Genomic DNA, 27,294 nt, shown 5'->3' with positions numbered 1-27,294 from the left:
AACTGAACCTCAAAAGTCAATATCTTTGTGAAAACCCACAACACAAAGCAAGTTTCAAAAAGGTTTAAAGATAAGGGTGAATCCAGACTACCAAACTGGAAATCTTCCAGCAATGCATCAGGAGAAAAACAACAACAAACAAAAGCCTCTTTGAACATGTCCAATATAAGACAGTCCATGCTGTGAGCATCCAGAAAAATACTCTCACTTTGAGAATCTGTGCTGGCATGTGTCCTTGAAATCTGCTCAGCTTTCATCTTGCTGTGAGAACACGCGTGTGCTCATGCTGTACACAGTGTTTCATGAAAAGACAGAGGTCTAATGCTATGGAGCAGGAGAACAGAGAATGCACCTGTGTCTGCTGCTGTATATGAAACACAGATAGAGTTTTCACAGGAAAATAATGCTGCAGGAAAAATGCTCATGAACTGTGGTATGGACCAGTGGTTCTCAGCCTGAAGCTTGGGACCCCGTTGGAGGTTGCAAGACACTGAGAGGGGGTCACCAGATGCTTTCAAAAAAAGCAAGTTTTTAGATATGATTTTGAGTTGTATAATTTATCCATTTTTAAAATGAATACATGCATTAAAATGGTTTAACCTCCCAAAATCCTGCACATATGAGGACAAAACATTTTCACTTTCCTACAACATAGTTATCATTTCTGCAATTTTATTTGTTTTTAGATATCTGTCCATTAAATTTCAGTGAAATGCTGGGAAAATATGCTGTTTGGATATTTAAAGTAATTTTTCATGAAAATTTAGGGGAAATTTTTATATCTAGGGGAGTTTGATTGGAAGTTTTTGGGGAATGTGCTTTGAATTTTTCTTTTGGGATTATCGTGTAAATATGGGAAAACATTTTTTGGTTGTTTTTTTGGTAAAATTTGTATGGAAACTCTTGGAAAAACGTATTTGTAATTTTTTTTGGAATATGGTTGGGAATATGTTCGGATGTTTCCATCATTTTCATCCATCAGGGGCACATACCTGCATGCACAGTTATACCTCTGCAGTTGATCCAGAACGCAGCAGCACGTCTGGTCTTCAACCAACCCAAGAGAGCTCATGTCACGCCTCTTTTAATCTCTCTACACTGGCTTCCAGTTGCAGCTCGCATTAAATTCAAAACTCTAATCATTGCTTACAAAGCAGTAACTAAAACTGCTCCTGTTTACCTGGAGTCCCTCATCCAGGTCTACACCCCTTCTCGCCCACTACGCTCAGCCAGCGAAAGGCGCCTGGTACTTCCAGCACATCATGCTCCTAAGTCACTAGCTCGACTCTTCTCCTCTGTTGTCCCTAAATGGTGGAATGAATTACCAAACTCCATTCGATCTACAGACTCCCTGTCTACTTTCAAGAGAAGGCTAAAGACCCAGCTCTTCAGAGAACACTTTGCACTTAGCTAGGCAATTCTCTACTGTTGTCCCCAGTAGTAGACTGAGTCTCAGCCAGACTATTCTCCACTGCTGTCCCCAGTGGTTGAATGAGTTTCCCAACTATAGTTAGCTCGCACTGTCCTGCTCTACTTCTGGGATTTCTTTGCCCAGCTCTTTGGGAATGATCCAGCACTTGGTACTTGGTAATAGTTGTTGTGAAGTCTAATGAATGGCGATTAGTGATCCCACATTTTCCTTGATTCATTGCTGATGTCTAAAAACAAACAAAAAAAAAAATAAAAACATAAAAACAAAAAAAAAACAAAAAAAAAACAAAACAAAAAAAAAACTACATAAACAACGTATATTTTAGGTACTCTGCCTTAAACTCTACACGGCAGCACTTGCGTCCAATTGAACCTGAAGCACTTGATGGCGCTTACTGATGTTGTTTCTTCTTGTCTAGATCATTGCTTGTGTTGTTCTTGCTCTCAAATGTACGTCGCTTTGGAGAAAAGCGTCTGCTAAATGACATTGTAACATTGTAACATTGTAACATACTTTTGGTAGAAAAGCATGAAAAAGTGATTTTTGCACAATATGTCCCCTTAACATTTTCATCATCACTGTTGAAGTCACACTGATTGTGAGTTTTACATTATTATTGCAGCTCTGCATAAAAAAAAAAAAACATACAATTTTACTTGGTTATTGGGCCGTAGATGCCCTTGTGGTAAGGTTGTGCCCCTATAGAAGCCAGTTTTCTAAGCAGGCAGTGCTGGAATCCAAGCTGCGGCTCTTTTGCCACATATTATCCTACACTCTTTACCCTATCTCCTACATTATCCAACATCCTGTCATCTCCTTTAAAAAGCAAAAAGCCAAAAAAATCAGTCTTGAAGGAATAAACATATATCTTTCACTTTACTCATCCACACTGAACAGATGCAAAAATTTCTTCCACCCAGTTATTAATGGCAAACAAATGATAACTAAGTGAGACGTACTAAAATATGCTGTTTAAAACAACACAGATGGCTTTGCTCCACAGATTTAACTTTAAAAGAATATACCAGAGGATGCACACACCAGTGTCCAGTCAATGACAAAATTACAGCTGGCTTTAAGTTACTCTTAAAACAATTAAAGGCAGAACACCAGCTGAGGAGTACACAACTTAAAACCATCTGTTAGTTAGCGTTATGAGCCTGAGCCTGAGCAGAGGTCAAACAGGTACTCTACACAACACAAACACACGACCACCTGCTGTGTCTGGAGTCAAGCGCTCACACAAACATTCGCTGCACGCACACAGCGCATAAAAACAGTGATGGAGAGAGGCAGCTGTCGTTCGATTCTGCCCTGAAGCTGCAGCGTCTCCACACATCGGCTCGTTCCTCCATATTTCAGCTCCAGGCTGAAGAATCAGACTGAATCTACAACGACTGAGAGCTGCTGCCTGTTAGACGATAAACAAACCCAGAGCTACTTCACTCTCTGACGCCTGCTCGTGCTATGACTGGTCGATGGCTCTCTATCCTATACACCTCCAGCCTCTGTGATCAATACGGAACAATAAACCTCAGTAAATACTTATCTGGGATTTAAAGCAAATCACTGAGAAAAAAGATTGTGTTATAGCCGCCCTCCTAGACAGGCTGTGACACATTTAGCCAATTATTTTGCTTCTCTGACCCTCGCACTGAAAGTGTAGCTTCATCTCACAGCTCTTATAACACCAACATCAACTCAAACTCAAAGGCAGCATTTTACAGTTAAGGCCAGCTCAGTGAGCTGTGGCAGGCAGGCTAGCAATAAATGACAGTGAGCTGAAGTACTCGAGGCATCAGTGATGAAATCTGAGCCAAGACTCCCAAATATTTACTCAGCAGTTGATGGTGCACAAAGCAAAGTTTTAGGTCATGTCTTTGGCAAAGAGGCACAGAGTTTGCCAAAGTTACAGCCCGAAGAAAAAGCCCACGCTCTCCTGTTATGGTTTCCTGACAGTTTCACCAAACAATGTAATAAATCAGGATACAGCATCGGAACAGTTCTACTGTTTGTTGGAGAGGACTCAGTTGGAAGGAAAAGTACATTTTAAACCTAAAATATTTGGCTCCTTACAATAAAGACAGCTTAAATAAACATGAAAAAACAGACATACACCGATCAGGCAGAACATTATGACCACTGGCAGGGGAAGTCAATAACACTGACTGTCTCTTCATTATGGCATCTAGTAGGTGGGATACATTAGGCTACAAGTGAAAATTTTTTCTTAACATTGATGTGTTAGAACAGGGGTGTCAAACTCAATCACAGCAGGGGCTGGATTCTGGATTCAAGTCTAACCTGAGGGCCTGACGGGGTCACTTTTTTTTAACCATATACTGTCAACCTCATTTCACCAGTGATAAAATATGAAAAAACTGAAGCACTGATGATAAATGATTTTGAAATGAAAATAAATAATTAGATAAATAAAAAGATAAGTTTAAAGGCTCAAAATCTGAGACAAGTAAATGTATTAGTCCAAAAAGGTCAAAACATGAAATTGAAATTAAAAAATGTTTTTAAAAGGCAAATATATTAGAAAGAAAGTCAAAATCATGAAATTAAAAGTCAAAATATGACTTAAATTTTCAAACTGAGTGTCTGAAAAGTCAAACTATGGGATTACGAAGTCAAAGTTAAGAGTTGAAAATATGAGATGAAATACAAAATAATTAAAGAGGTCAAAATATGATGTATAATTTAAAATTATAAATCTAAAAGTTCAAAATATTACATAAGAAGTCAAACTTATGAGTTGAAATGCTCAAAGTACAAAAGAAAAAGTCAGAATCCTAAGTTTGAGTCCTGATTGTGAGATGCAATATTGAAAATGTGAAATTTAAACAAATTAATTTCTTTTCCCACATTCCTTACCTCTTATCTAATTATTTTTACTCCTTACTTATATCTTAAATCGTCAAGGATAAGTTTACATTTTTATACTTCCGCAGACCTCATACTGATGGGCCAGTTATAACAGAAATATGAGATAATCTTGTGGGCCAGATTTAACTGTTCAGCAGGCCAGATTTGGCCCCCAGGCCTTGAGTTTGACACCCCGTGTTAGAAGCAGGAAAAATGGGCAAGCGAAAAGATTTGAGTTTGAGAAGAGCCAAACTGTGCGGGCTAGATGACTGTATCAGAGCATCTCCAAAACTGTAGCTCTTCTGCCCAAAACTGAAGTGGACAACAAACCGCTTCACATACATGTCATAATTAATCTGTTCATATTTTCAGTTTGGTGTCCAAACACCTTTATCCACCTGCTCAACTGTCACTTTTAAACATTCATTAGTATATTTATAGAACACATAAAACACAGCTTGTAGATGGCATCATTTTGAATGACAAGTCTTTTGTCATAGCTTATGAAGAGCAAAGTTGCTGGGAAAGAAAAAGCAAACAGAATGATGAACTATGACAACAATAAAACATTTTTGTCCCACATTTTCTGAATGAGGGATTATTCTGCAGATCAAAATCCCCTATCAGTGTCTTTTTTCCATGGCATCTATGCTCATGTGCTCACTAGTGTAATCAGTGTATATTGTGCATTCCTATAAAGAAACACTCACAGGTTTCAGCTGACCAGGTTATTTTTATGCAAAGTTTTCCATGAGCTTGGAAATTTGTCAGTCATCCTCTCCATTTAAAGTACTGAATATTTTCTTTAATAAATCTTGAATTTTCTTGGACAGTGTTTAGCTGCTCTCTGGGTTTTGCATGAACATTTCCCTAAGGTCTAATAAAACACTTTTACCCATAAAACAGCTTAATATTTCGTGCTGCAGTGTACAAACAGATTAGTGTTTCCTCCATGAGTAGATTTATGAAACCCTGAAATGAGCGAAGAGGACAATACTACAGCGGTTCTCTCTTGACATCACACATCCTGAAATGTACTCACGAACTACTAATAAATTTGCATCATCCTGCTTTCTACTCACTTATTAAAATCTGTGTTAAGACGAGCTTTTAGGAGCAAAATACATTCAAAAAAACGGATACAGGTTCAGATTATTCACTTTAATTTTTTGGAGTTTTCTGCAGCAAATCTAAAACCTTGATAACCACTTTGACCTTTCACACACCTACCTTTAACAAGAAATGTTGAACAAGCTGGTTGCTGCTTGTGCTGTGAGATTGGGTAACTGAAATCTGTTGTTTCTATACTGGAGTACAAAGAAACTTACCAATCAGGTCTGATCAAATATAGTCCATTAGACCCAGGACTGAGCCTCAATTCAGATCCTTAAAGTACGGAGGGAAATTAGCTCTCATTGGACCACAGTGCTGCTTTAAGGCTGTGAAAATTGAACATGATGTTCCTCTTCACTAAAAGCCGTCGCTGAAGAAGACTTGTTCGGTTTTACCTGAGTCTGGACACCTTTACAGATGGAAAACTCACCCAGCAGATTGTGTCCAATTCAAAGGAGGGGAAGGATGGAGGGAGGGGAGGAGGAGGCACAAAGGTTTGGCTGGAGTGAGGAGGTACCTTTCCTAAAGCCTACCTTTCCTTTAGGTACTTACTGTAGCAAGTGCTCTTGTTTTGCTTCTTCCCTTGACTTAACTTTGATTTTACCATTTTTATTCCACTTGATTAAATCTGGCTTTCATCAAACATTCAATCATTCAAAAATGGAAAAATCTAAAATCCTTAAAAAGGGAGACAGGTGCTGAACATAAAGGGATCAAATCTAAATTACATTAAACCATGTTCACACCAGAATGAAATCAAAGTGGACTAACCTCAGCTTGTTTGCGCCACATGTCCAGGTTCTTGCGCTGAGCTTTGGAGAAATGGTCCCATGCCTTTTGTTTGGAAGCAGCTTGGAATACAGACACAATCTGTTCAACTGTGGCGGGATGCAGGGAGGGGCGAGAGACCATCCAGAGACAGAGAGAGAGAGAGAGAGAGACAGAGGGCAGGTGGGAGGGAGCAGAGGAGTGAGAAAGTGGAGTCAACTAAGGATGTAAAGAACTGTCTGAGTGTTTTACCTGCTGATGCTAGAGCATCATCTCTCTGATGTTGGGTCGGGGTGTTTTCACACATAAATTAACCATTCAAGTTTCAGAATACTTTTATTACATATCTTATATCAGGTTTACACAGAATGAAGCCCTTAATTTCTTACCCTTTGCAATATTTTCTCAAAAAAGAGAAGCCACTTTGGTCTAGACAGAAATATTTGAGAATCAGTTCCCTTGGTGGTGTTTGTGGCACTCAATGCCTCTAAAGCAGTGATAGCCAACATTGGTTACTGAGAGGGCCACATTCATTTTCAGTACATTTTTATTTATTATTACTTTTTCAGTTTAAAGTTATTTCAGTGACCATTGGGGAGGGGGTGTTCTTTCTTTAACGGAGCAACTATTTTGCCCACATGCGTATAAAGACTTTTTCACAGCATCAATTACATCTCTAATTTCTTGCTGACATACACTATATTGCCAAAAGTATTCACTCACCCATCCAAATGGCTGGAATCAGGTGTTCCAATCACTTCCATGGCCACAGGTGTGTAAAATCAAGCACCTAGGCATGCAGACTGTTTCTACAAACATTTGTGAAAGAATGGGTCGCTTTCAGGAGCTCAGTGAATTCCAGCGTGGTACTGTGATAGGATGCCACCTGTGCAACAAGTCCAGTCGTGAAATTGCCTCGCTCCAAAATATTCCACAGTCAACTGTCAGTGGGATTATAACAAAGTGGAAGCCATTGAGAATGACAGCAGCGTGGTAGGCCACATAAAATGATGGAGTGGGGTCAGCGGATGCTGAGGTGCATAGTGTGCAGAGGTCACCAACTTTCTGCAGAGTCAATCACTACAGACCTCCAAACTTCATGTGGCCTTCAGATTAGCTCAAGAACAGTGGTAGAGAGCTTCATGGAATGGGTTTCCATGGCTGAGCAGCTGCATCCAAGCCATACATCAACAAATGCAATGCAAAGCGTCGGAAGCAGTGGTGTAAAGCACGCCACCACTGGACTCTAGAGCAGCGGAAACGCGTTCTCTGGAGTGACGAATCGCGCTTCTCCATCTGGCAATATGATGGATGAGTCTAGGTTTTGTGGGTTGCCAGGACAATGGTACTTGTCTGACTGCACTGTGCCAAGTGTAAAGTTTGGTGGGGGGGGATTATGGTGTGGGCTTATTTTTCAGGAGCTGGGCTTGGACACTTAGTTCCAGTGAAAGGAACTCTGAATGCTTCAGCATAGCAAGAGATTCTTGACAATTCCATGCTCCCAACTTTGTGGGAACAGTTTGGGGATGGCCCCTTCCTGTTCCAACATGACCGTGCACCAGTTCACAAAGCAAGGTCCATAAAGACATAGATGAGAGAGTTTGGTGTGGATGAACTTGACTGGCCTGCACAGAGTCCTGACCTCAACCTGATAGAACACCTTTGGGATGAATTAGAGCGGAGACTGAGAGCCAGGCCTTCTGGTCCAACATCAGTGTGTGACCTCACAAATGCGCTTCTGGAAGAATGGTCAAAAATTCCCATAAACACACTCCTAAACCTTGTGGAAAGCCTTCCCAGAAGAGTTGAAGCTGTTATAGCTGCAAAAGGTGGACTGATGTCATATTAAACCCTATGGATTAAGAATGGGATGTCACTTAAGTTCATGTGTGAGTCAAGGCAGGTGAGCCAATACTTTTGGCTATATAGTGTATAATCAAATATGATTATAGAAATGATTCTATTTTGTTATATTTTCATGTGCATTTTCTTAGTATTTGAAATTGACTTGCAGGGCACACTGAGTGCAGAGGAGGGCCCCTGGGTCACGAGACATCCATCACTGCTCTAAAGAGAAGACAACACTCTTCAGGCACTCTCATACAAATGAATTACACAAAAATTAAACAAACAAATCTTGCTTTTTCTCATGAACATCCTTTAATTTGTATTTCACACTGCTTATTTCTGTTTATTACCAGTCACCTTGTAAACTAAATGCATTCCCATATTCTTGCAGCACAGTTGGAGAAGCTCATTAATAGGCCAACTTTGTGTGAGTACAGTCAGCGCAGGCTCACAGAGCTTCCAACACGACTGCATCGTTGAGCTTTTTAATAGCTGCTTAACAAAGAAATTTTGCCAAGCAACTGGCAGCTTCCAGAAATACCCTTCTAGATGTTTGTCATTGTTGACTGCTGTGCAGCTCCACAGGGAAAACTAAGGACGGCTTGTTAGAAGTGGCACAGTGTTCTGGTTTACTTTCTGAATGTAGATGTGTTATTGTGTCTGTTATTTTACAAAGTAATCACACATGTAATTCAAACATCAGAATTTCAAGCTGTAAAACACTAGTGTAGAACCTTTACAGTGGATTAATTTCTTCTAAAGTCATTCCTCTATCAATCTCTCTCCCTGCTGACATGTGGGTAGTCATAGAGGACTGTTTGGGCGGTCTGTGAATCCCAGAGGTCCATGTGAACACAGGCAGGGTCAATTTGACCACCAGCTTAGTGTGTGTGCGTGTTTGCGGAGTGGTGGGAGACAGCACAGCTCAGGGATCGATTGCTCCTTCCCAGCATCCTGTAATGTGATGGAGCAGATCGATGGAGGAGTCAGAGAAGAGAGGAGAGGGCACAGACAGACCTTCAGGCCTCTGAGCTTCAATGCAAGTCTGTCCATCTATCAATTTATGAATCTAAAGGAAAGGTGCTTTTGTCATGTGGGTGATCTGACATTTGAGGTGTCTTATACCATCAGACCCTGTCTAATGTCATATATGATCAACCAGAGGAAAATCATAAACATCAAAGTCTGCATGGACTGAAAGTACAGAGGATGGTTAACAACAGTCTTCCTCTCTCTGGTGTTTGAAGACAAAACTACCTACCTTGTGTGTCTTCTTTGTGTTATAAATGTTGTATTTACCTGTTCAACCATAAAAATGAACAGAAACGAGGATCCTCCCATGGTATTGAAGGATGTTTATGTTGTATTTAACATGCATGTGGTGAGATATGTGAGACGGCGTGCCTCAGGCGGTGGTGTAAACCTGCAGAAATGCTGACAAAGGTGGGCAGGAGCTGCATGTTTATCCATTGACTTAAAGCATGCAGCGACTGAACATGTCTGATTCCCAGTGCAATCATGCTATGAGTGTGTGGGGTTACTTACTGTTCATATGAAGGCAACATGTAAAATATTTCCCTGCAGCCTTGTTTTTCCTTGAACATTTAATCTTGTGTATCATGGAAGAGTAAACTAACAGTAATGATATACAAATTCAAAAGAAAGTAATATGACAGTTTTAGGAGAAAAAAACTTACCTCCCCCAGTAAAATTAATCAGCCTCATCAATCTTTTATTTTTAATCCAGAGTGGTTTTAAATACTGGGTTCATATGCTCTGTGCATGATGTTATACTTACTGATAAGGTCTTGACGAAGATTTTCACCGTAGTTGAGAATGGCTGGTTGTACATTATTCCACCCGAGCTACAGTACGTTCATGTTGCACACGTCTTAACATTTGAAAGGAAACTTACACAGGACTTGAAACCTGGCAAACCATGGCTGACATACCTCCTTAACCCTCTCCTGTACATACAGCTCACATCAAATATTCTAGTAAACTTTAAACAAAGCAACCCTTTCCCCTCCTTGTGACTGATCTCTGACTTTAATTTGGCATCAATAAAAGAATAAATGAAGTATGAACTGCACTGAAAAACTCTGTAGTGTGTGATTGAGAGCATGAGACTCACATTGACCCAGTATGCCGGCCAGAGCGGTCTTGAATTTTTCTTTGGCCTCCTCCATCTCCTTCTCATGTTGACTCTTCTCACTCGTCAGCCGGCGGATGTGGCCGTTGGACGACTGGATCATGGAGTAGAAGTTGTTGGCGTTCCTGCGGTTCACTTCCCCTCGTTCCAACCAGGTCAGGAGCACGCGCACGGCTTCGGGGAACTTGCTGTCGTCTGACCAAAGAGGTGGAAGCACAGAAAAAAGAAGAGTCAAGATCATCTATTATTCAGTATAGTCCCCGGCCTGTCCCCCAAAGTAAAATTAGAAACAAAATCCATGAGAGACAGGGTTGTTAACTGATTTCAAGAGATGCATTATATCAGTTTTAAATATCCACTGAAATGTTAATTTTGTCCACTGAAACTATTAGTCAACAGCCTTTTTTTTTCATGACAAAAACTAGACTAAGACTAACAAAAATAGATCTGTGATGACTAAAACTGACAAAAAGTAAGTTTAGTTTTTGCCAAGATGACTAAACTAGACTAAAATGTAATGGGGTTTTCGACATTCAAAATCCATGATATTTCTCCACTGTCAACAAACAATGCAGCTACATCTCTACTGCCTCTCAGCTGTAGAAAACAGGGACCCCAGGTTTGGCAGAGTGCAGAGAACACACTACAATGATTTGGTACCAGATTTAGTCAAGAAGATAAATGACTGGATTAAAAGTAACTTTTTATGGACTAAAACTAGACTAAAACTTAAAAGGGCAGAAATGACTTAAATTTAAAGGCATTTCCTCTAAAGACTAAGACCAAAATTAAAAATAGCTGCCAAGATTAACACTGATCCACTACATGGATATACGAAACAGTCACGCTGTAAAGCTCCCATAGAGAACTTTTGGGAGGGGCAGGACTTTTCATAAAATACTTTAAAGGTGATTGATCAAACCCTCTGTCTGTCACATTCATGATGGGCCAATCACGACCAGAAGACAGCATAAGATTGCATGCATGCATAGCTGCAGAAGTAATGTTGCTTGACAGGCAAACTCTGCTGTATTGCACAGTAGGGCAGAACGGTTTGGGAAAATAATCTAATTGCAATTTTTTCCCCCAATATTGTCATTTGATATGCGATCATGTCTCAAGTTCCTCATTTTATGCGTTTTCTATTATACAAAAGCAATAAATAACTCTGTATTATAACAAACGCGATATTAGATTAAACAAGGGCTGATCAATTTGAATAAAAAGATCTAATTCTGATGATGATGATTAGCAGTAACAGCTATTGTACACACCGGCTTACAGTGGAAGTCAACGTCCACCCGTAACAATCGCATACCCATGCTGAAGCAGCTCCGGAGAAGCACAAAAACATCTTTTCCATCTTTTAATGCTCTTGGTGTGGCTCTGTGCTCTTGTTTTCATGGAGAAATGTGGTCAAATCGTGATAAGCTACAGCCATGGCTACATCCGAGCTAATCCCTCCACCAACAGCCATACCAATTCACACATCATAAAAAGCTTTAAGTGTGGTTTTTTGCTCTTTAATTCATGAAGAAATGTGGTGCAATTCTGATGAAACTGCCGCTATACCCAGGCTAACTGCTACACACTAGGGAAGCCATTGCCATTGGCTTTCGGTGCAACTAAACATGCCTGTAGCTACCGCCTTGTTCTCCTCAAATGATGCTGATTGGTCCAAACTGGTGCAGCACAAACATTTGGATTGGAGCTGTTCAAGATGAATTTGTCTGATAACAGAATGGCAAATCCATCTGCTCTGCAAGGTTAAAATCCCACGTAGGTTCCTCTTAGAAACTTCAATAACAAATGTAAGAAAAATCTGGGGCATACAGTGGTGAAGGAGGCCCACTAGTAGTTATCCTGCCATCTAAAGACAGAACGCTATAAAGCAATAGAACTGTGAATGAAAAGGGTTAAACCCCCGTCTTCTTCTGCGGTGAAAGACTTAGGGATGAGCGAAATTAAATTTCCTGCAAACAGCCATGATGTGTTTTTACAACAGCAGGCCAAAGAAATTAGAAACAAATCCAAGGCTTCAACAGGATGGTGTTGGTTCTTTACACTCAGGCCAAGAAAAGGAGAGCTGGGAAAGACTCAAGCAGATGGTGGAGAGGCAGAAAGTCATGGCCATTTTGTTAATGGGCACCAGTGACTGAAACCTGGAAGTGTCACTGCTCATTAGAGAAACAAGTTTATTCAGCCAGAAAGTCGAGGAAAAGCAGGGAAGAGAGGCAAAGGAGTGTAGAAGAGAGCAAATGTAAATGTTGAGGAGAAAAGGAAGGAGGATGCAGAGAGAGAGAGGAAGAGAGGAGATAAGAGAGAGAGGGAGCGTGTACAGAGGGAGGGGTAAACAGATACTCTGTTTAACAGCTTTTGTGTAACCTCCCTTGAAAACAAATCCCTAGATCTGTTGAAACATCAGAGAATGGCTTTGTTTGTTTAAGCAGCTGCAGTTTAAGACCATTCCCATAATGCTTTGGTTGTCTTGGATGTCCCCTGCCATCACTTATACAGACTCACACAAACACAAAGTTCTTCTACCTCAAACACAACTTTGTCTGTCTGTAGTTTGCATAAATAGATCCAATTTACCTCAGTTTTGGATTTTCTCAATGGGAAATTCATTTTACAGTCTGTGCAGACACAAACAACAATACACCATGAACACACAAGCTTATATAATATAAACATAAAACTTGTATTTCTTTCTTAACAGTGATGATTTCTTTCACAAAAGCAAAGGTTCTGCACACATGGCTCACATGGTCTTCATACCTTTGATCTTGTCTCCCAGCTGGCTGCACTCGTGCTCCGAGTAGTGGACGATGGGAGGAGGGGATGGTGGTCGGAGTCGATCCTCCTCCATCTTTCTTCTGTGTCTCTCCTCCCTGGCTAACATACGCTGTCGGCACTCCCACTCATAGAGGTCATCTCTGGCCTGAGCAAAGTCCACATGGAGGCGACCTGTGTCTTTCTTGTCTGTGCTGGAACCCAACCGAATACGATAACCTACAAGAGACAGAAACGTTAAAAAAAAAACAAGTAGAAATACCTAATAGAGGAAGCTGGGGACAAACCAAGTGGCATGACATTATCTGTTAGCTGCTTGTTCTGCAGCAGCTGTTGATAACTTTCCTTAAGCCTAGTTCAGACCGTATGCATGAGATGTGTACCTTGGCCATGACACGTTTTGCATGTAAACAAGTCAGGGCTTTCAGACTGCCAGCATGAGCGCTGTGACAAATGCACCTGAAATGCGTGTCTCGTGTGCTGAAAAACTGGAGATTAGAGGGCTCATCTATTTTTTCCTTGAGCTACATGTCTCTTGACCAAAATTGACAGAAAAAATGATAGAGAACCATATTTACCTTGTTTTAGCTGACATCTTTGTCCACATCAGTGGAATACGTTTGCAATGTAATTTGTGATAGTCAGCTGATACCAATTATTGCCTACCAGCTCCCACAGCCAATCACAACTCTTCCTCTCAACACAGCCGCTAATTTAAATATAATGTCCTTCTCACTAATCCCTGCTTCCTTTCATGTTGATGCACACGCTGCTGCTACTGGTGAAGCCTCACCTCCTCCACCTCAGCTGCCTCTTTTATAGCTTAATGCTTGTTGCACCCTCATATTCTGATTCATGCTGCTATGGATTAATTTCTCCTGAAATTATTTCATTTTTTTCAATAAACTTTGTCATAAATGCAGCTATCTATATGGGAGTTTCCAGTTATGCACTCTCTGGAAAGTCAATGCATGCTGTTTGACTAACCCAGGGAGCATCTTTTGAGCAGAGCCTTTTCTGTCAAGTAAAACTGCACATCCATTATGCAATAAAATGGTAAATTGTATGATGAGTGTTCCTGACAGAATGTAGGTTATAGTATAGAATGATTTATTGCTCAAATTTGTTGAAAAATACATAAAATGAGGAACCTAAGAAGAATCTAATATTAAATTGCAATCACAATATTGAGGAAAAAGATAATTAGATTGTTTTTGCAAACTGTTCAGCCCTATTTAAACACATCCGTGTCGAGAAAGGAGCTGTGATTGGCTGTGGGAGCTGGAAGGTAATAATGAGGATCAGCTGGCCATCAGCTGATCACAGCTTGGTGAATGACTAGGGTGTTCTGCATTAACTAACGCTAAGCTTCATCAAGTAGGGACGCTTCCTGTGTCCACATTGGTAGAAGATGCCACACGCAAGATCTTTTCAAAATAAAAGCGTAGTTTAGAATTTCTGGGAAAAAACTCCTTGTTTGTATGGCTTTTATTACTGACCATTTCCCTCAGGCTCAGTTCAGTGACACAATGAATCAGGTCACTTGTAGGAAGATTTCTAGCAGTAAAACTTATGAAAAAGGCAGTGCTATGTGAGCGACATATTCAACACATGTGCATGGTAAAGATGCTCTAACAGTGAGCTGATGCCCACCACTTGCATGCAGCAAAACATTCAGTCTCTAACAGGCATTTTTGTTACACCAGTAGTCTGATTTGACTGAAGTATTTTAACAGCAAGGGGTTATCAGGAGTTAGAGCTGCTGACTCAAAGCAAGAAGGTTCTTGGTTGACTGACAGGGCCTTTCTGTTTGGAGTTGTGTGGGTTCTCACCAGGTATTCACGCTTCCACCCATAGCCAAAAAAATAGTTTGTTAGATTAACTAAAGACACCAGATTACCCGTAGGTGTGAATGTAAGCCTGCCTGTTTTTTGTCTCTGTGTGTCAGCGTTGTGATTGACTGGCCACTAGTCCAAGGTACCTGCCTCTTGTGCAATAACAGTTGGGCTTGGCTCCACTGCCTCTTAAAATCATGAGCCACGCTGGATATTTCACAAGGTTCTTTGTGAGTAACTGTCCAAAAATTGAATTCAGACCACTGACAACATGAAGAAACCACTTAAAAAGACTCTTATCTGCTGGCCACCTCTCTTATTCCTGCTGGTGCTCCTTTTCTAGCTGGACCCTTAAATTTGAGAGGATCTCCTTAAGCTGTTGAGTTTTATAGAGTCCAGAAGGCCTGTATCATTTTGTCAATACACCAGAGCAACATAATGAGGCTAATTATTGCTCTCATAGTACTAATAGACCATAATATCCCTCATAACCCCCCTCTCCTCCTCAGTGCTTCTCTCTCATCATCTCTCTCTTCTCTTCATCAATTTTCGCTAACAGCTGGCTGTGGATAGGAAGTGAAATCAGGCCAATTTTGTGATTTGATTGTTTTAAAACAATAACAGTGTTCTTAATAACAGCGTCCACGTACAAATGTTGAGTGTGTGCTTTAGCTGGTCATAATAATGATGCCCAGAGCAGTTTTATTTGAAACAAAAACTCACTCTGATCACAGGAGGTACTGCTGGTTCTCGGTGAAAAGTGGACACGAATGAAGCACCACTTTGTGGTGTTTCTACTTCATTCTGCTCTCTCTGCTCCAGGCTCAAAAATGTCTGTTTTTTTACATGAGGATATCTTAGTGTGCTGAGCAGTGTGTGGCACTGGGAGCTCTGTCTGTACAGGGAGTGTATGTGCAGCATGATAGTATGTGGATTCATTATTATTTATGGGAAAACTACACAGCTCTGACATATCTGAATGTATGGACATTTACACATGCGTGTGCACACATTTATGATGCTTGGAATGGAAGCAAGTTGTCTATTGGTATAAAGTAGAAATAACGCATTTTATTCCAGTAAGGCGTCCTTGAATGAGATTTGTCAGTGTTGTGGACATACATTGAGGCCTTTCTATCAAAATCTTAGCTTAATATGTCAAACTCAGTAAGACAGGTGTGTCCAAACTATGGCTGGGGGCCAAATGCGGCCCGCGGCCCACAGCAAATTTTGAACATAAAATGAAATTAGAACATGAAGCTTTTGCTTGACTGTGTTGTACTTCTTAGTTTCAGCACAAGGCAGTGCTACCATGCTCATTCTGTAAAACATTTTGACAAGAATTTATTGATGTTTTTATTCATTTGTGAGTACACTAAGACAACACTGTAAATGGTAAACATATTGGCAACCAAAGTAATGATTTTATCTTCATTTATAATGCCCTAATTAATTACCCTACTAAAAAGTAGCACCAATAATGTTCGGGGGGGGGGGGGGTAGCCAGTGGTATCCGGGGCCAATCAGGTCCCCCTGATATCTGACCGGCCTCTCAAAATCCTTATATTGATTGGCCATTTGCCTTGTCAGTTACTTACTAGCCACTTGAACACATCCAGTCACCAAGAATATCTTAATCTACATAATGGTTTATAACTTTAATATCCTCAAGGTGCGGTATATGAAAGTAGCCCCACCACTGTCATATATTCAGTACGTGGCCCTTGGTAGAAAAAGTTTGGACACCCCTGTAGTAAGAGAAATAAAGAAATGGCCCCATGTGTTAGTTCCTGTTGCCACTAGAGGGCACTGCAGAAAAACGAGGAAATTAACCTTTGAATGTATAGAGGGGCAGACCCTGTTCATACCTTTAAAATTTGCAGCAAATTGGACGTTTAATATGAGAGTTACAGTGACTTCCTGTCAAACTGGTGAGATATGTATATGGGCGCCAGTGCCAGTGAGATTTCCATTAATGAAACATGTCAATATGGTGGAGAATAATTAACCCCACTCTTTCAAAATGTGAGGTTCAGCACAGTAATAGAAATGAATGTCCATGAGCCTTGGTTCACATATAAAAGTTCAGGTTTTTTTTTGTCAAAAATAGCATCAAATCCAAAGTAAATCAATACAGCAGAGAAATCTGCACCTTTCACTGACAGATGGTAGTGCAGGTAGTGATTAAATGAGGTTTTAAGCCTTTCTTTTTTGCCCCTGGCTTTTACTTTAATTCTTTATGGAAGAACAGGATGTTTGATTCCATTTTCTTTCTGTCAGCTCAAAAAGTGTGACTCACTTAACAATCTTTAAGATGAAAAATAAATGAAAGTTTCACTTTCAGAGGCCCACTTTAAAACTCCATGTAATATTGACAGAGTACAACTGAGACAGACAGTGAAATGTTCTACCAACAGTGCTTATAAAAAGAGAAAGACTGAAGTTTATGAAGTCTTACCTGAAAGAAAGAGAGCTTTGTCCACAGTGAACTCTTCAGCAAATCTGATGTGGCAGAAGTTTTTCTTGCTTTTCCGTATGGCTGTAATATCTCCACACTGTCCAAAGACCTCCATGATGAGCTGCTCGGTGGCGTTTTCTGGCAGACCTCCGACAAACACCGTCTTACACCCTGGAGGACGATCTCTTGTTGCTGGAGGGGGAAGGTCTGTTAAACAGAAGGAAAACAAAAGTTTGTTTCTAAACCATCATGAGGCATGTCGAATCAGACAATAAAGGATTTACTTGAATTATTCAACTGTACATACTAGTTCAATTAAATGATTTAAGACGGAGGTGATTTTGAAAACTATTGAAATGATTACGCTATCTCTGAACACTGAGGGTGCTTTCACACTACAGGAAATCTGGACTGTGCTCATGCGTGTTTGACCCTAAAGTTCAGTTTGTTTGTTTTTGTGTTGTGGTCCAGGCTTAAGCATGGCACACTTCCAATTGGCCCTAGCATGGGTGGAAGAGGGTTAGAGTTGGGGGCTTAGGCATTGTTCATTTTCTCAAGAACATGCATGACCACAGGCACACAATGTGGACCTGACAAATGGCCAATGTGAACTGATGCATTTCCTAACATAACAGAGTAACCCAGGAGTGTTAAGAGGGCCATATATGACCAAAACCACTTGAATATAAGCCCCAGAATCCCCAGAGTTGCAATCTCCATGTCATTCCCCAATGAACTTATTCCATGACAGCATTTCTTGTTAAAGCCGAGCCTGTATATGGGATTGTGATGTGAGGATGTATATATGTGAGGCAACCATGCTCAGGCCTGCTTAGGCTTGGAGCAATATCATTGCAGGCCAGAGGGGACTGGGGAGGGGGACCCTCAAAAAGAGATGGACTGACTGTGCAGACTAGCAAATTTTTTTAGACCTATATTTGACCCAGAACATGGCTCAACAAATAGAACCATAATTTCCAGCATCTCTGTGACACTAAATTTGTTTTCTGCTGATTGTTACCTGACATTGGCTGACAGACCCTCACAAAGGGTAAGCAATATGGCAGTTAACATTTCAGCAAGCAGTAATAAATGATCATATTTGGACTAAAAATGGATAAAAAGATGTTCAATATCAGGTTTACTGGTGTGGATTTAATCATAAAGTCCCTAAAAGTCACATGACTTCCAGGCTTACTGAAAATGCTGCTGCAAAGGATTCAAAGGCATCAATAGCGCCGATGGGACGACACAATAGCTAGCGTCAAGAGCAAAAACAAGTAAGAGGAAATGATTTATGGTTGAAAAGTTATTTAACTTTTGGTAAACTTTGTCACTTCGTCGTGTACGACAGCGCCGGTCTGGAAGGCATTTTAACGACCACATTCAAAGAAAAACTGTCACACAGCCTCCATTCTTTGCTGCTGCAGTGGGTCCTTTGGTTCTTCTTTGCTGCTTTAAAAACGGTGGCTAGTGCATGCAGTGTTTACCAGCAGTGAAGTAAAATTGATTTCCGGTTTATAGCGCGAACATTTAGCATGGCTAAAGGAAGCAAAATATAAATCTAAACCAAACAGTATCGGATCGTTTCATAAACTTGTGAACTCGTCAATACAGATACCTGCATTTTAAGCAGTATCCGACATATTTCTGATACTGGTATCAGAATTAGAACAACTCTACCCTTGAACTCCATTTCCCTTGTTTCCACATGTCCAGTACTTTTCATGAATTCTGAGTGCCTTCTGGTGCCTCCATTCAAATCGGTGTTTTCCAGATAATAAGATGCTAATACTGATTATTAGACTGAATAAGAGAAAAAAAAAACAAATAAACTCAACATAACGTCCTTGTCGTTGCCCCAGCATGCTCTCCTTAAAGGGGCAACACAGTGAAATCTCTGGAGGCTGACTGCACCACTATTGCCAACTACCTTATACCAGCGGTTCTCTAGATTTGTATTTGACCTGAATAATAACCACTCTTATCAATGAAACAAATATCTTTATTAATTCATTTGTGTAGGAAGTAGCCACCTTAAAATGAAAATGACTTGTTAAAAAAATAATTAAAATGGGTTTAAATGGCTAACATTGCTTAATAATGGCAAAAAATGGTGGAAAAGGTGGTGAAATTGGATTTTTAAAGAACATAATTGGGTTAAAATTGGCAAAAATTAGATAAAAATGGCAAAAAAATAGCCAAAAATTGGTTAAGATGGCAAAAAGGGCACAAAAATTGGTAAAGGGGGATTGAGAAATGACAGAAAAATGCAAAAACAAAAAAACAAACAAAAAAAACAAACAAACAAACAAACAAAAAAAAAATTGGTGGAAATAAGGTGGAATAGGATGAAAAATAATTAATATTAACTGGCAAAATGGGTTAACTGGTTAAAATGGACAAAAGGGGTGAAAGGGTTGGTTAATAGTGCCAGTAATGGGTCAACAGAGGCAACATTTTGCAGAAAGTGGCAAGAATTGGTTTAGAAGTGGCAAAAAACAGGCAGAAAAAAGGGGTGGAAAGGGTTTAAAATGGATAAAAATGGGTTTTAAGTGGCAAAAATGTGCTAAAATTGGCAAAATTGGTGTCCAAAAGTTATGAAAAGGGTTAACATTTGGTAAAATTGGTGTAAAATGGCAACAGCGTAATTTAAAAAATATTCTTAGATTTTTAAAGGCATCTGGTGACTCCTTCTCAGTGTCTCGAGACCTCCAAAGGGGTCCTGACCCCAAGGTTGAGAACCACTGCCTTAAACAACCCAACTAAAAAAAAATACTGATTTAATTTTTTAGTATCAATAAAAGGGAATGTTCAGGAAATTAAAGATATAGTAACAAGGGGAATGGTGGATGGAAAAAGAGCCCATAAAGGTGGAAACTGTGGTTTAAAGGAGGAAAAAAGGAAAAACTAAATCTCAAGAAGGATCTGAGGTCAAACTAAACAATCTGGTGGAAAATAATACAGCCTGTCTCTATAATAAAGAAGAAACAGGGTACACAATCAAGCTCTAAACTGCAAAATTTAATTGCTATATTCTAGAGCGTGCTCCTCTTATGGCCACAAAATGATAACTCCTAATGCATGAATAATGATAACTTAGAGCAACGTGCTCAGATACGGTTTCTAATTTGTTAGACAAATATCAAACCTTCCATGCATGATTATGAAATCCTTTAGTCCACAAAGCGACTGTAAATCCTCTCATGTGGAAGCTCTGCAGAAACAGCTTCAGCACAGATGAGTGTTGTCTGATCTAATCTCTGATAGATCAGAGTTTTCATCCATGATGAATGTGATTAGCTGGGTTTATGAGGAGCAAACTGCTAATCATTGCATCGTTGATGATGCTGTTTGTCCAGATGTCTGGGAGAAAAGCCTGCTCATTTTGATCTTACAGGCATCTTAGGGTCAGCTTGGTTTGATACAGAGACAGCTCCAGTCTGGTAGGACCCCTTCCCCAGACTTCTGTCATGTAAAACAAAAATAAGGACTTTGACCAACCTCCACCATAGCTGAAAGTAAAGAAAGAGAAAAGTCAGGATCAAGACAACTGACTAGAGCTTTCTCAGCATGCTTTTTCCCCCCAAACATACAAATGATGAGGTATCAGTGCTTCATATTTGGTCTCAGCTATCTTATGGCTCATGTTTATAAGCCATCATCGTAATGAAGTGTGTGCTACAGACAAAAAAAGCTCAAACTCAGAGTTATTCTGCTATCAGGAAAAGATGCAGCCTTTTCAGCTTTTAATCCCTCTGCTGTCAGAGCTCCTTGCATCCTTCTGCTGTACTTTGAAGAGTTGTTAACGAAACTTTTCGCAGCCCAAGCCAGCCCTGTCTTTTCTTTAACCATCCTAACAATGAGCCTGCCTCTGTGTACCCCCACCCTCCACCTCCTCTCTCTTTAAATACGCCTGCTGAAGCGAAAATATTGACTGGTGTTTCCTTCTTTGACCTCCAGAGTTTGGGGATTAAACAAGTTTTAAGTTGAGATGGCTAGAAAGAAATCGAAAAGGTGCAAAAAAAGCTTGCAACAGCAGGAAAAGCTTTGTTGGAAGATGCTACAAGGAGCCCAAATTGTGTGACCTTTAAGGTGCAGGAGAGTGTGATGGTGGTGACTGTTGGAGAGCAGGGAGGACAGAGAGAGGAGCTCAGGTGCAGAGCAGCAGAGACATGGAGGTCATGATTTTAATTAAATAAAAATGGTGGAGTTATTGAAGAGACATTTCTGCAGGAGTGACTTTGTCTTCTTAGATAGCTGCCTCAGCATTTAAAAACATTTCATGCAAAAGCACTACACACATGCACTGTGCTTCAATGACCCTTGATGAGCTAATTACAATAAATTACAATATTTCATCAAATAAAGCGATGCAAAAGGAGTTTGTGAGCAGACCGGTGATTGCATTACTTTTGCAAATAAGAGTAGGTGAACCTGAAGCAGAGCACAGCAGGAGCAGCTTCCATAAAACATGTGGGAGCTACAGCCACAGATTTGAAAAAGTAATTTTTACACCAAATTCAAACTATGTGTGTGTTCAGATGGAAACCTGAGGGCAGAGAGCTTTCAAATGCAGAGAGAGAAACTGAGTTGAGAAACAGAGAGAGGATGGGTGCAGGGTTCAGGGTAGGGATGAACCATGTGGGAAAAAAAACCCAACTGTGATCATATCAGCTTTCATTGCAAATGCCATATGAAGTGTACGGAAGGTTGCGACCATTTTTCTGTCATTCTCATTTTTAGCGAGAAAAACATACAAAAACATCAGAGTTTGGTTCGTTTTGCAAAAAAAAACCCCAAAAAAGTAGTGTTACTCAACCCTGCCCAACCAAAGAGCAAAACTGTTGCAAAATACCTTTGCAAGAGCCATGATCTAAGTGGTGAAAAGTGGGTGAAAGTGGCAATAAAAATAAGTTAAACCTGGCAAAATAGGTGAAAAAGCTGCAAAAAAGTGGCCAAAAATGGGTGAACAGGGGTAAAATAGGCAGACAATGGCAAAACCTAGGTGAAAAGTGATAAAAAATGTAGAGAAAAAGTGGCAGAAATGGGTGAAACATGACAAAAAAATGACTTACAGGTGGCAATAATGGTAAAAAAGCTGCAAAAGGGGAGGGAAAATGAGTGAAAAATAACTAAAATTGGCAAAAAAGTAGCAAAAAGGTGGGGGAAAATGAATGAAAGGTAAGTAAAATTCGCAAAAAGCAGAAAAAAAGTTGGGGAAAATGAGTGAAAAATAACTAAAATTAGCAAAAAGCTAGGGAAAAATGGGAAAAAGTGATGTGAAATGGCAAGAGGCACCTTAAATGGGCAAATAGTGGCAAAAAAGGGGAAAAAAATGCAATTTGCAAAAAGCAGGATTAAAGTGGCAAAAAAGGGTAAATAACAAAACATAAACATCTAAACATAACATCTAAAACATTAAACCAGAGATTAAACCAGTTTCATCAGTTATGACTTTATGTTTCATCCATTTTCAGGAATCCAACTGTCAGCTGTTAATAGCAAATATGATTCAAGTTAAATATGTATTTTCAGTCCATTCATGATAAAAATTGTACTTTTCTGTCGACTTTTGGCTTCAGGTGTTTTGGGAATGCAACGTTCTTGCTAAGGTTTTTCACATGTCACTAAACGGCACATTAAAGTCAAACCCAGTGATTGACAAAATAAAAGCCACAGCATTATTCAGCTAAGATACCTCAATTGCCCCCTTCTGGCTGACTTCACATCATGTGGCAGGAATGTTACGTAGAACAGAGCGATAGTCAAAAAGAAGGTAGGCTGACTGAAGAAGCAGCACAACAAACACAGCCAGGTCAACAGTAGTAAATGTGAAGCATAAAGGCAGATGGATGTCAGAAATGAAGGACTAACTTGTTTATTCATGACAACAACATGAGCGTGTACACGTGCACCGTAAAACACTACCACCTAGCTAACAGCTAGCAACATTTAGCTTGTTTGTTGTAAAGTTGGGTTTGACTGTGAAAGATGTGGAGTTTTGAGAGCGACTCTGGTTGTCAGTGAACAGAATCTGTTGGTGTGCTCTGCTGTATTTATAACTTTGTACACCAAACACTACAGAACAAAGCCTATAAATTTGTGATTATGTGTCGTCATGTGTTCAATCTCTCATATTAAAACTAGAATGGCCGTCTGAGGCGGCAGACCCATGCCTAAGCAGCGCCACCGAGGAACTTACGATCCCATTGATTACTATGGTGTTCAAAATTTCAAAGTCAGAGAAAAACCGAACGGGTGCTTGGATCATCACCAAAATCTAATCGATTCTGCCCTGTCACTATCCCAACATTCCCTGAAAGTTTGGTGAAGATCCGACTTTCCATTCTCGAGTTATCTTGTACACATACAAACAAACAAACAAACAAGTGAAGAAAGAAAGAAAGAAAAAAAGAAAGAAAGAAAGAAAGAAAGAAAGATACGGAACCCTTTACATAACCCCCTGCCGATTTAAACGGTGTGGGTAAAAAAAGGTTACGATTTTTTATGTCTTTAGCGTGTGGCGGGCTTAAATCTGCACTCGTATGAGGGTAACGGGCTAATAAGGGCTAGTTATCCCAGCATTCAGAGTTTGTATGTAGAACGTATGTGCAATCAGGAAGTGGGTGAAAGAAAAAAAAAAAAAAAAGCAACATGAAAGAGTTTGATGCAGATGCACACTGACAGTAAAGGTTAAGCAGACTAGCAAGACAGAGGAAAAGAGAGTCAGAGCTGCAGGGTTTGTTTCTGCTCTGTTACAGGTCAGTGAGAGGCGATGATGTTCGCAGTGTCAGGTTCAATGTGTGCAGCTAGAGGTTAATGTCTCACTTGATGGACAACATATGCAGCCATGAATCCTGAATGCCAGTTAGCTGGGGATATTCACTGAAAGCCTGCATGCAGCTGAGATTTTCTCTTAAACTTTACTGCAGTAATAACAAAAGTAAAAGCTGCTGTAAACAAATACATGTTTGACTTCACACTCATGTTCTGTAAGAAATGACACCTCTGGATTTGAGAAGTGAGAACTACACAAGGAGATACCCTTTCTCTGTCTTTCCATTTGGACCAAAGAGAAACGAGGGAGTGAGAGGGATCCTGTATGTCATCAAACTGCTCTGACATTCCCCTTTCACCCAATCTTGAAAGTGCGTTCCCAGTGCATTTCCACGACAGCGCTCTAATGAAGCTTCGCCGTTATTACGCCTTGAGGCATTCACACCGCTACTACCACAGTGTGATATTACGTATCCCCGTCTGTCAATTTGGCAGTGCAGGAGCATGAGAGACCGAGGCTCTGCGGGGGCTCCACATACTCAGTCAGACATACACAGACACAGTTTGCCCCCCTGCTGGCTCAGCTGCTCCTGCTAATGCCCCTGAGGATGGCACAGAGGGGGGAAGAGGTGAAGGCAAAACATCACGGGGGCATAAATATTACAGATTTAAACAGCTCTGTGAATCAGGCTTGACCCTGCAAGATCTCCCCGTTTACGCTCCCCTGCTGTTTGTCTCTCTGCTCAGAACACTAACTCAATTTAAAATCTATAAATTTAAATTCTCGACCTAAAATCCTCTCGATGACAGATTTAACTGTTTGTCTTGTGTTTGGTGTGCAACAAGATGACTTCAGCTTTCTGCAGAGTTCACTGAATGGATTCCAAACATTCATCTCTTCAGCCAAGCCAAGGAGATCCCGAGGCGTTTTCAGTCTACGGATAATATTTAATCCATATTTATTTCCTGAGTCTGCCTGTGTGTTTTCAGCCTGGAGTAGCCTCAAACTCCTCCTCTAAGAAATACCCAGGAGGAACCCTAAGGAGATGCTTTATCCTTGAGCTTTGCAATGCAAAGAGGCAGCAGTTTTGCTCTTGGATGTCCGAACTCCTGACACTCTCTGTGGAAATTATGCTGTCTCAGTTGTTTTGGTAGGCTGACCAGTGGGTGAAAGGCTGCAGAAAATTGCAGAACACATGGCTGATCATGGTCCAATTACAAAACAACTGCAACACAGCCAGAAATCCTAAATGTGAGATAACAAAGAGGCCCTGCTCCACTAAGAGTTATGGACAATACAAATCATAAACAGATGTAGCAACAAGCATCACACCAATTCATTCAAGTCCTTCAATCACTTTTAGTCCCTCACCAGGACAATCTGTCTCCAGAGACTACTCCAGGAGCCGCCTACTCTGACAAAATAACTCCTGAGATTTAGTGGCTTAAATGTGCGACATAGAGCTGAAGCTTGTGGAGGGATTTGACTTTCATGAGAAGAATCAGGCCACGGCAGTTTTCCTCAGATGTCTGCCTTTTCAGAATACCTGGCTTAGAGATTAAATCTTCTGGTGGCTGAAAAAGGTGACAGGCAGAAAGATGTAGAGAGGAGATTGGAATCAAAAACAGGAGTGCAGAGAAACTGGGATAGAATAGAATGAGAACGGGCAAAGAATTGCAGAAATTTTCTGAGAGTATAAAAAATTAAAGTAAAATTTTTCCAAACCAAGTGTGCTTTAACAAGGCAGAAAAGGAGAGGAAAAGTTGTGGCTTTTCCGCAGTGAGATTGTGACAGGCTCTAAAGTTGGAGGGTAAGATCCTGTCAAGCTGATCCCTGCGTAGCAGCTGGGTTTGCACAGAGTACTGAGTTTACTTTGCTCTAATGACGCTGGGAAAGACAGATTTTCCAAGGAGAAGTGAAATTTCTAATCAGCTTTCGCTCTGCACAACAGCGATGGTTTACACTGAGCCAGGGCAAACTTTACAAGAAAAACTTCTCAACTCTTCTTTCTATGCACGGTAAATAAATCATATTTACCACTTGTCCTCTCTATTTTATACCGTAAAAAAATGTTCCTCAGCTTCATAAATGTAGATATTCAAGTTTCTCTCTTTCAAAAACAGAATTTTTATTTGCTTCATGTGAAGTTTAAACACATCGTAACAGTTTTATAACATTCCCCTGATAGTCTTTTTTAGTGAGCTGTCCATGAACGCATCATAATATAACTTTCCACTTCTTAAGTTCACTAATACCTTTTATTCAACACAGATTTCAACATTGGATTAATATTCAAACTGACGGGACTTGTTGCAAAGCAAGTTTTAGCACTGATCCTTAGCAAATGAGGAAGAACATCTTGCAGTAGCTGATGCCAGAGTTATGATTGCATGCTACTCCCAGCTCAGTCGGAGTCTTTTTTTTTCTTCAAACCGACAGCTGAAGGTACAAAAGTTGGAGAAGAGCAGGTAAATTGTTGGGGAGGACAGATAGATCTAGGAAAAATTGAGATAATAAACCCTTGGCTCAGGTGTTTTTGATCGGCAGTTCCATATTAGAATGAGTCAGAATGTTTTTAATAAAACTCTTCGACCAGGAGCTTCATCTCAAGACACCGAAAGGAGAAAAAGCATCAAATAAGGGGTACATAACAGTATCAGCAACGCCTCTGTGCGTCACTTTTTCTTGTCTTTAAAAGAAGCTTCAAGAATTTGATAATTATATAAAACATAATAAAAAATCTTTTGAATGTTTTTTCTGTGTGGTAATGGAAAAAATCCTCCTCATGTTATAATGAAGGTCTAGTTGTAAAGACGTATTTTCAACAAGCACACAGAATCTCAAAGACATCACCGTCAGCTTTTGGTGATCTTTAGTCGTCGCCTACATGGTTTCATGTGGTCAGTATTCCTTCACTCACATGTGGTTGAAACAATTGGAGCAGATAAACTACAAAGGATAGAATCAGACGTGGTTAAAAGATTCAAAGCAAGGTGCGCCTGTCTCAAGGATTCTTGAGTCACTGAATCTCTGCTTGTCATTTTAAGACTGATCGTGGAAAGTCTGAGGAAAAAATGATTCCATCTACTCTGATTAAGACTGTTCCTCTAGGACAGGGGTGTCCAAATTTTTTCCACTGAGGTCGACATACAGAAAGTTATAAAGATGGTGGGGCCATTTATAACTCACCTTTTTGATGTTGAAGTCAGAAAATCCAGTCTACTTTGGGTACAGATGTGCTTA

At 40.2% G+C, this 27,294-nt stretch overlaps 1 protein-coding gene across 4 annotated transcripts in view; it reads right to left on the bottom strand.

Annotated features, from left to right (window-relative positions):
* Positions 1 to 27,294, bottom strand: part of LOC121516380 (ecto-NOX disulfide-thiol exchanger 2-like) — a 206,900-nt gene that overhangs the window by 22,876 nt on the left and 156,730 nt on the right. For all 4 annotated transcript variants that reach the window (XM_041797653.1, XM_041797652.1, XM_041797654.1 and 1 more), the window contains 4 exons: positions 17,271 to 17,477; positions 12,963 to 13,196; positions 10,167 to 10,379; positions 6,188 to 6,294 (listed from right to left, as the gene is read on the bottom strand). In XM_041797653.1, the coding sequence (XP_041653587.1) occupies positions 6,188 to 6,294; positions 10,167 to 10,379; positions 12,963 to 13,196; positions 17,271 to 17,477 (761 nt within the window). The remainder of the gene's footprint in view (positions 1 to 6,187; positions 6,295 to 10,166; positions 10,380 to 12,962; positions 13,197 to 17,270; positions 17,478 to 27,294) is intronic.

Source organism: Cheilinus undulatus, linkage group 10 (assembly GCF_018320785.1).
Source record: "Cheilinus undulatus linkage group 10, ASM1832078v1, whole genome shotgun sequence".
Taxonomy (NCBI): Eukaryota; Metazoa; Chordata; class Actinopteri; order Labriformes; family Labridae; genus Cheilinus; species Cheilinus undulatus.
The sequence above is the reverse complement of the archived record's forward strand: the minus strand, read 5'-3'. Positions and strand labels throughout refer to the sequence as shown.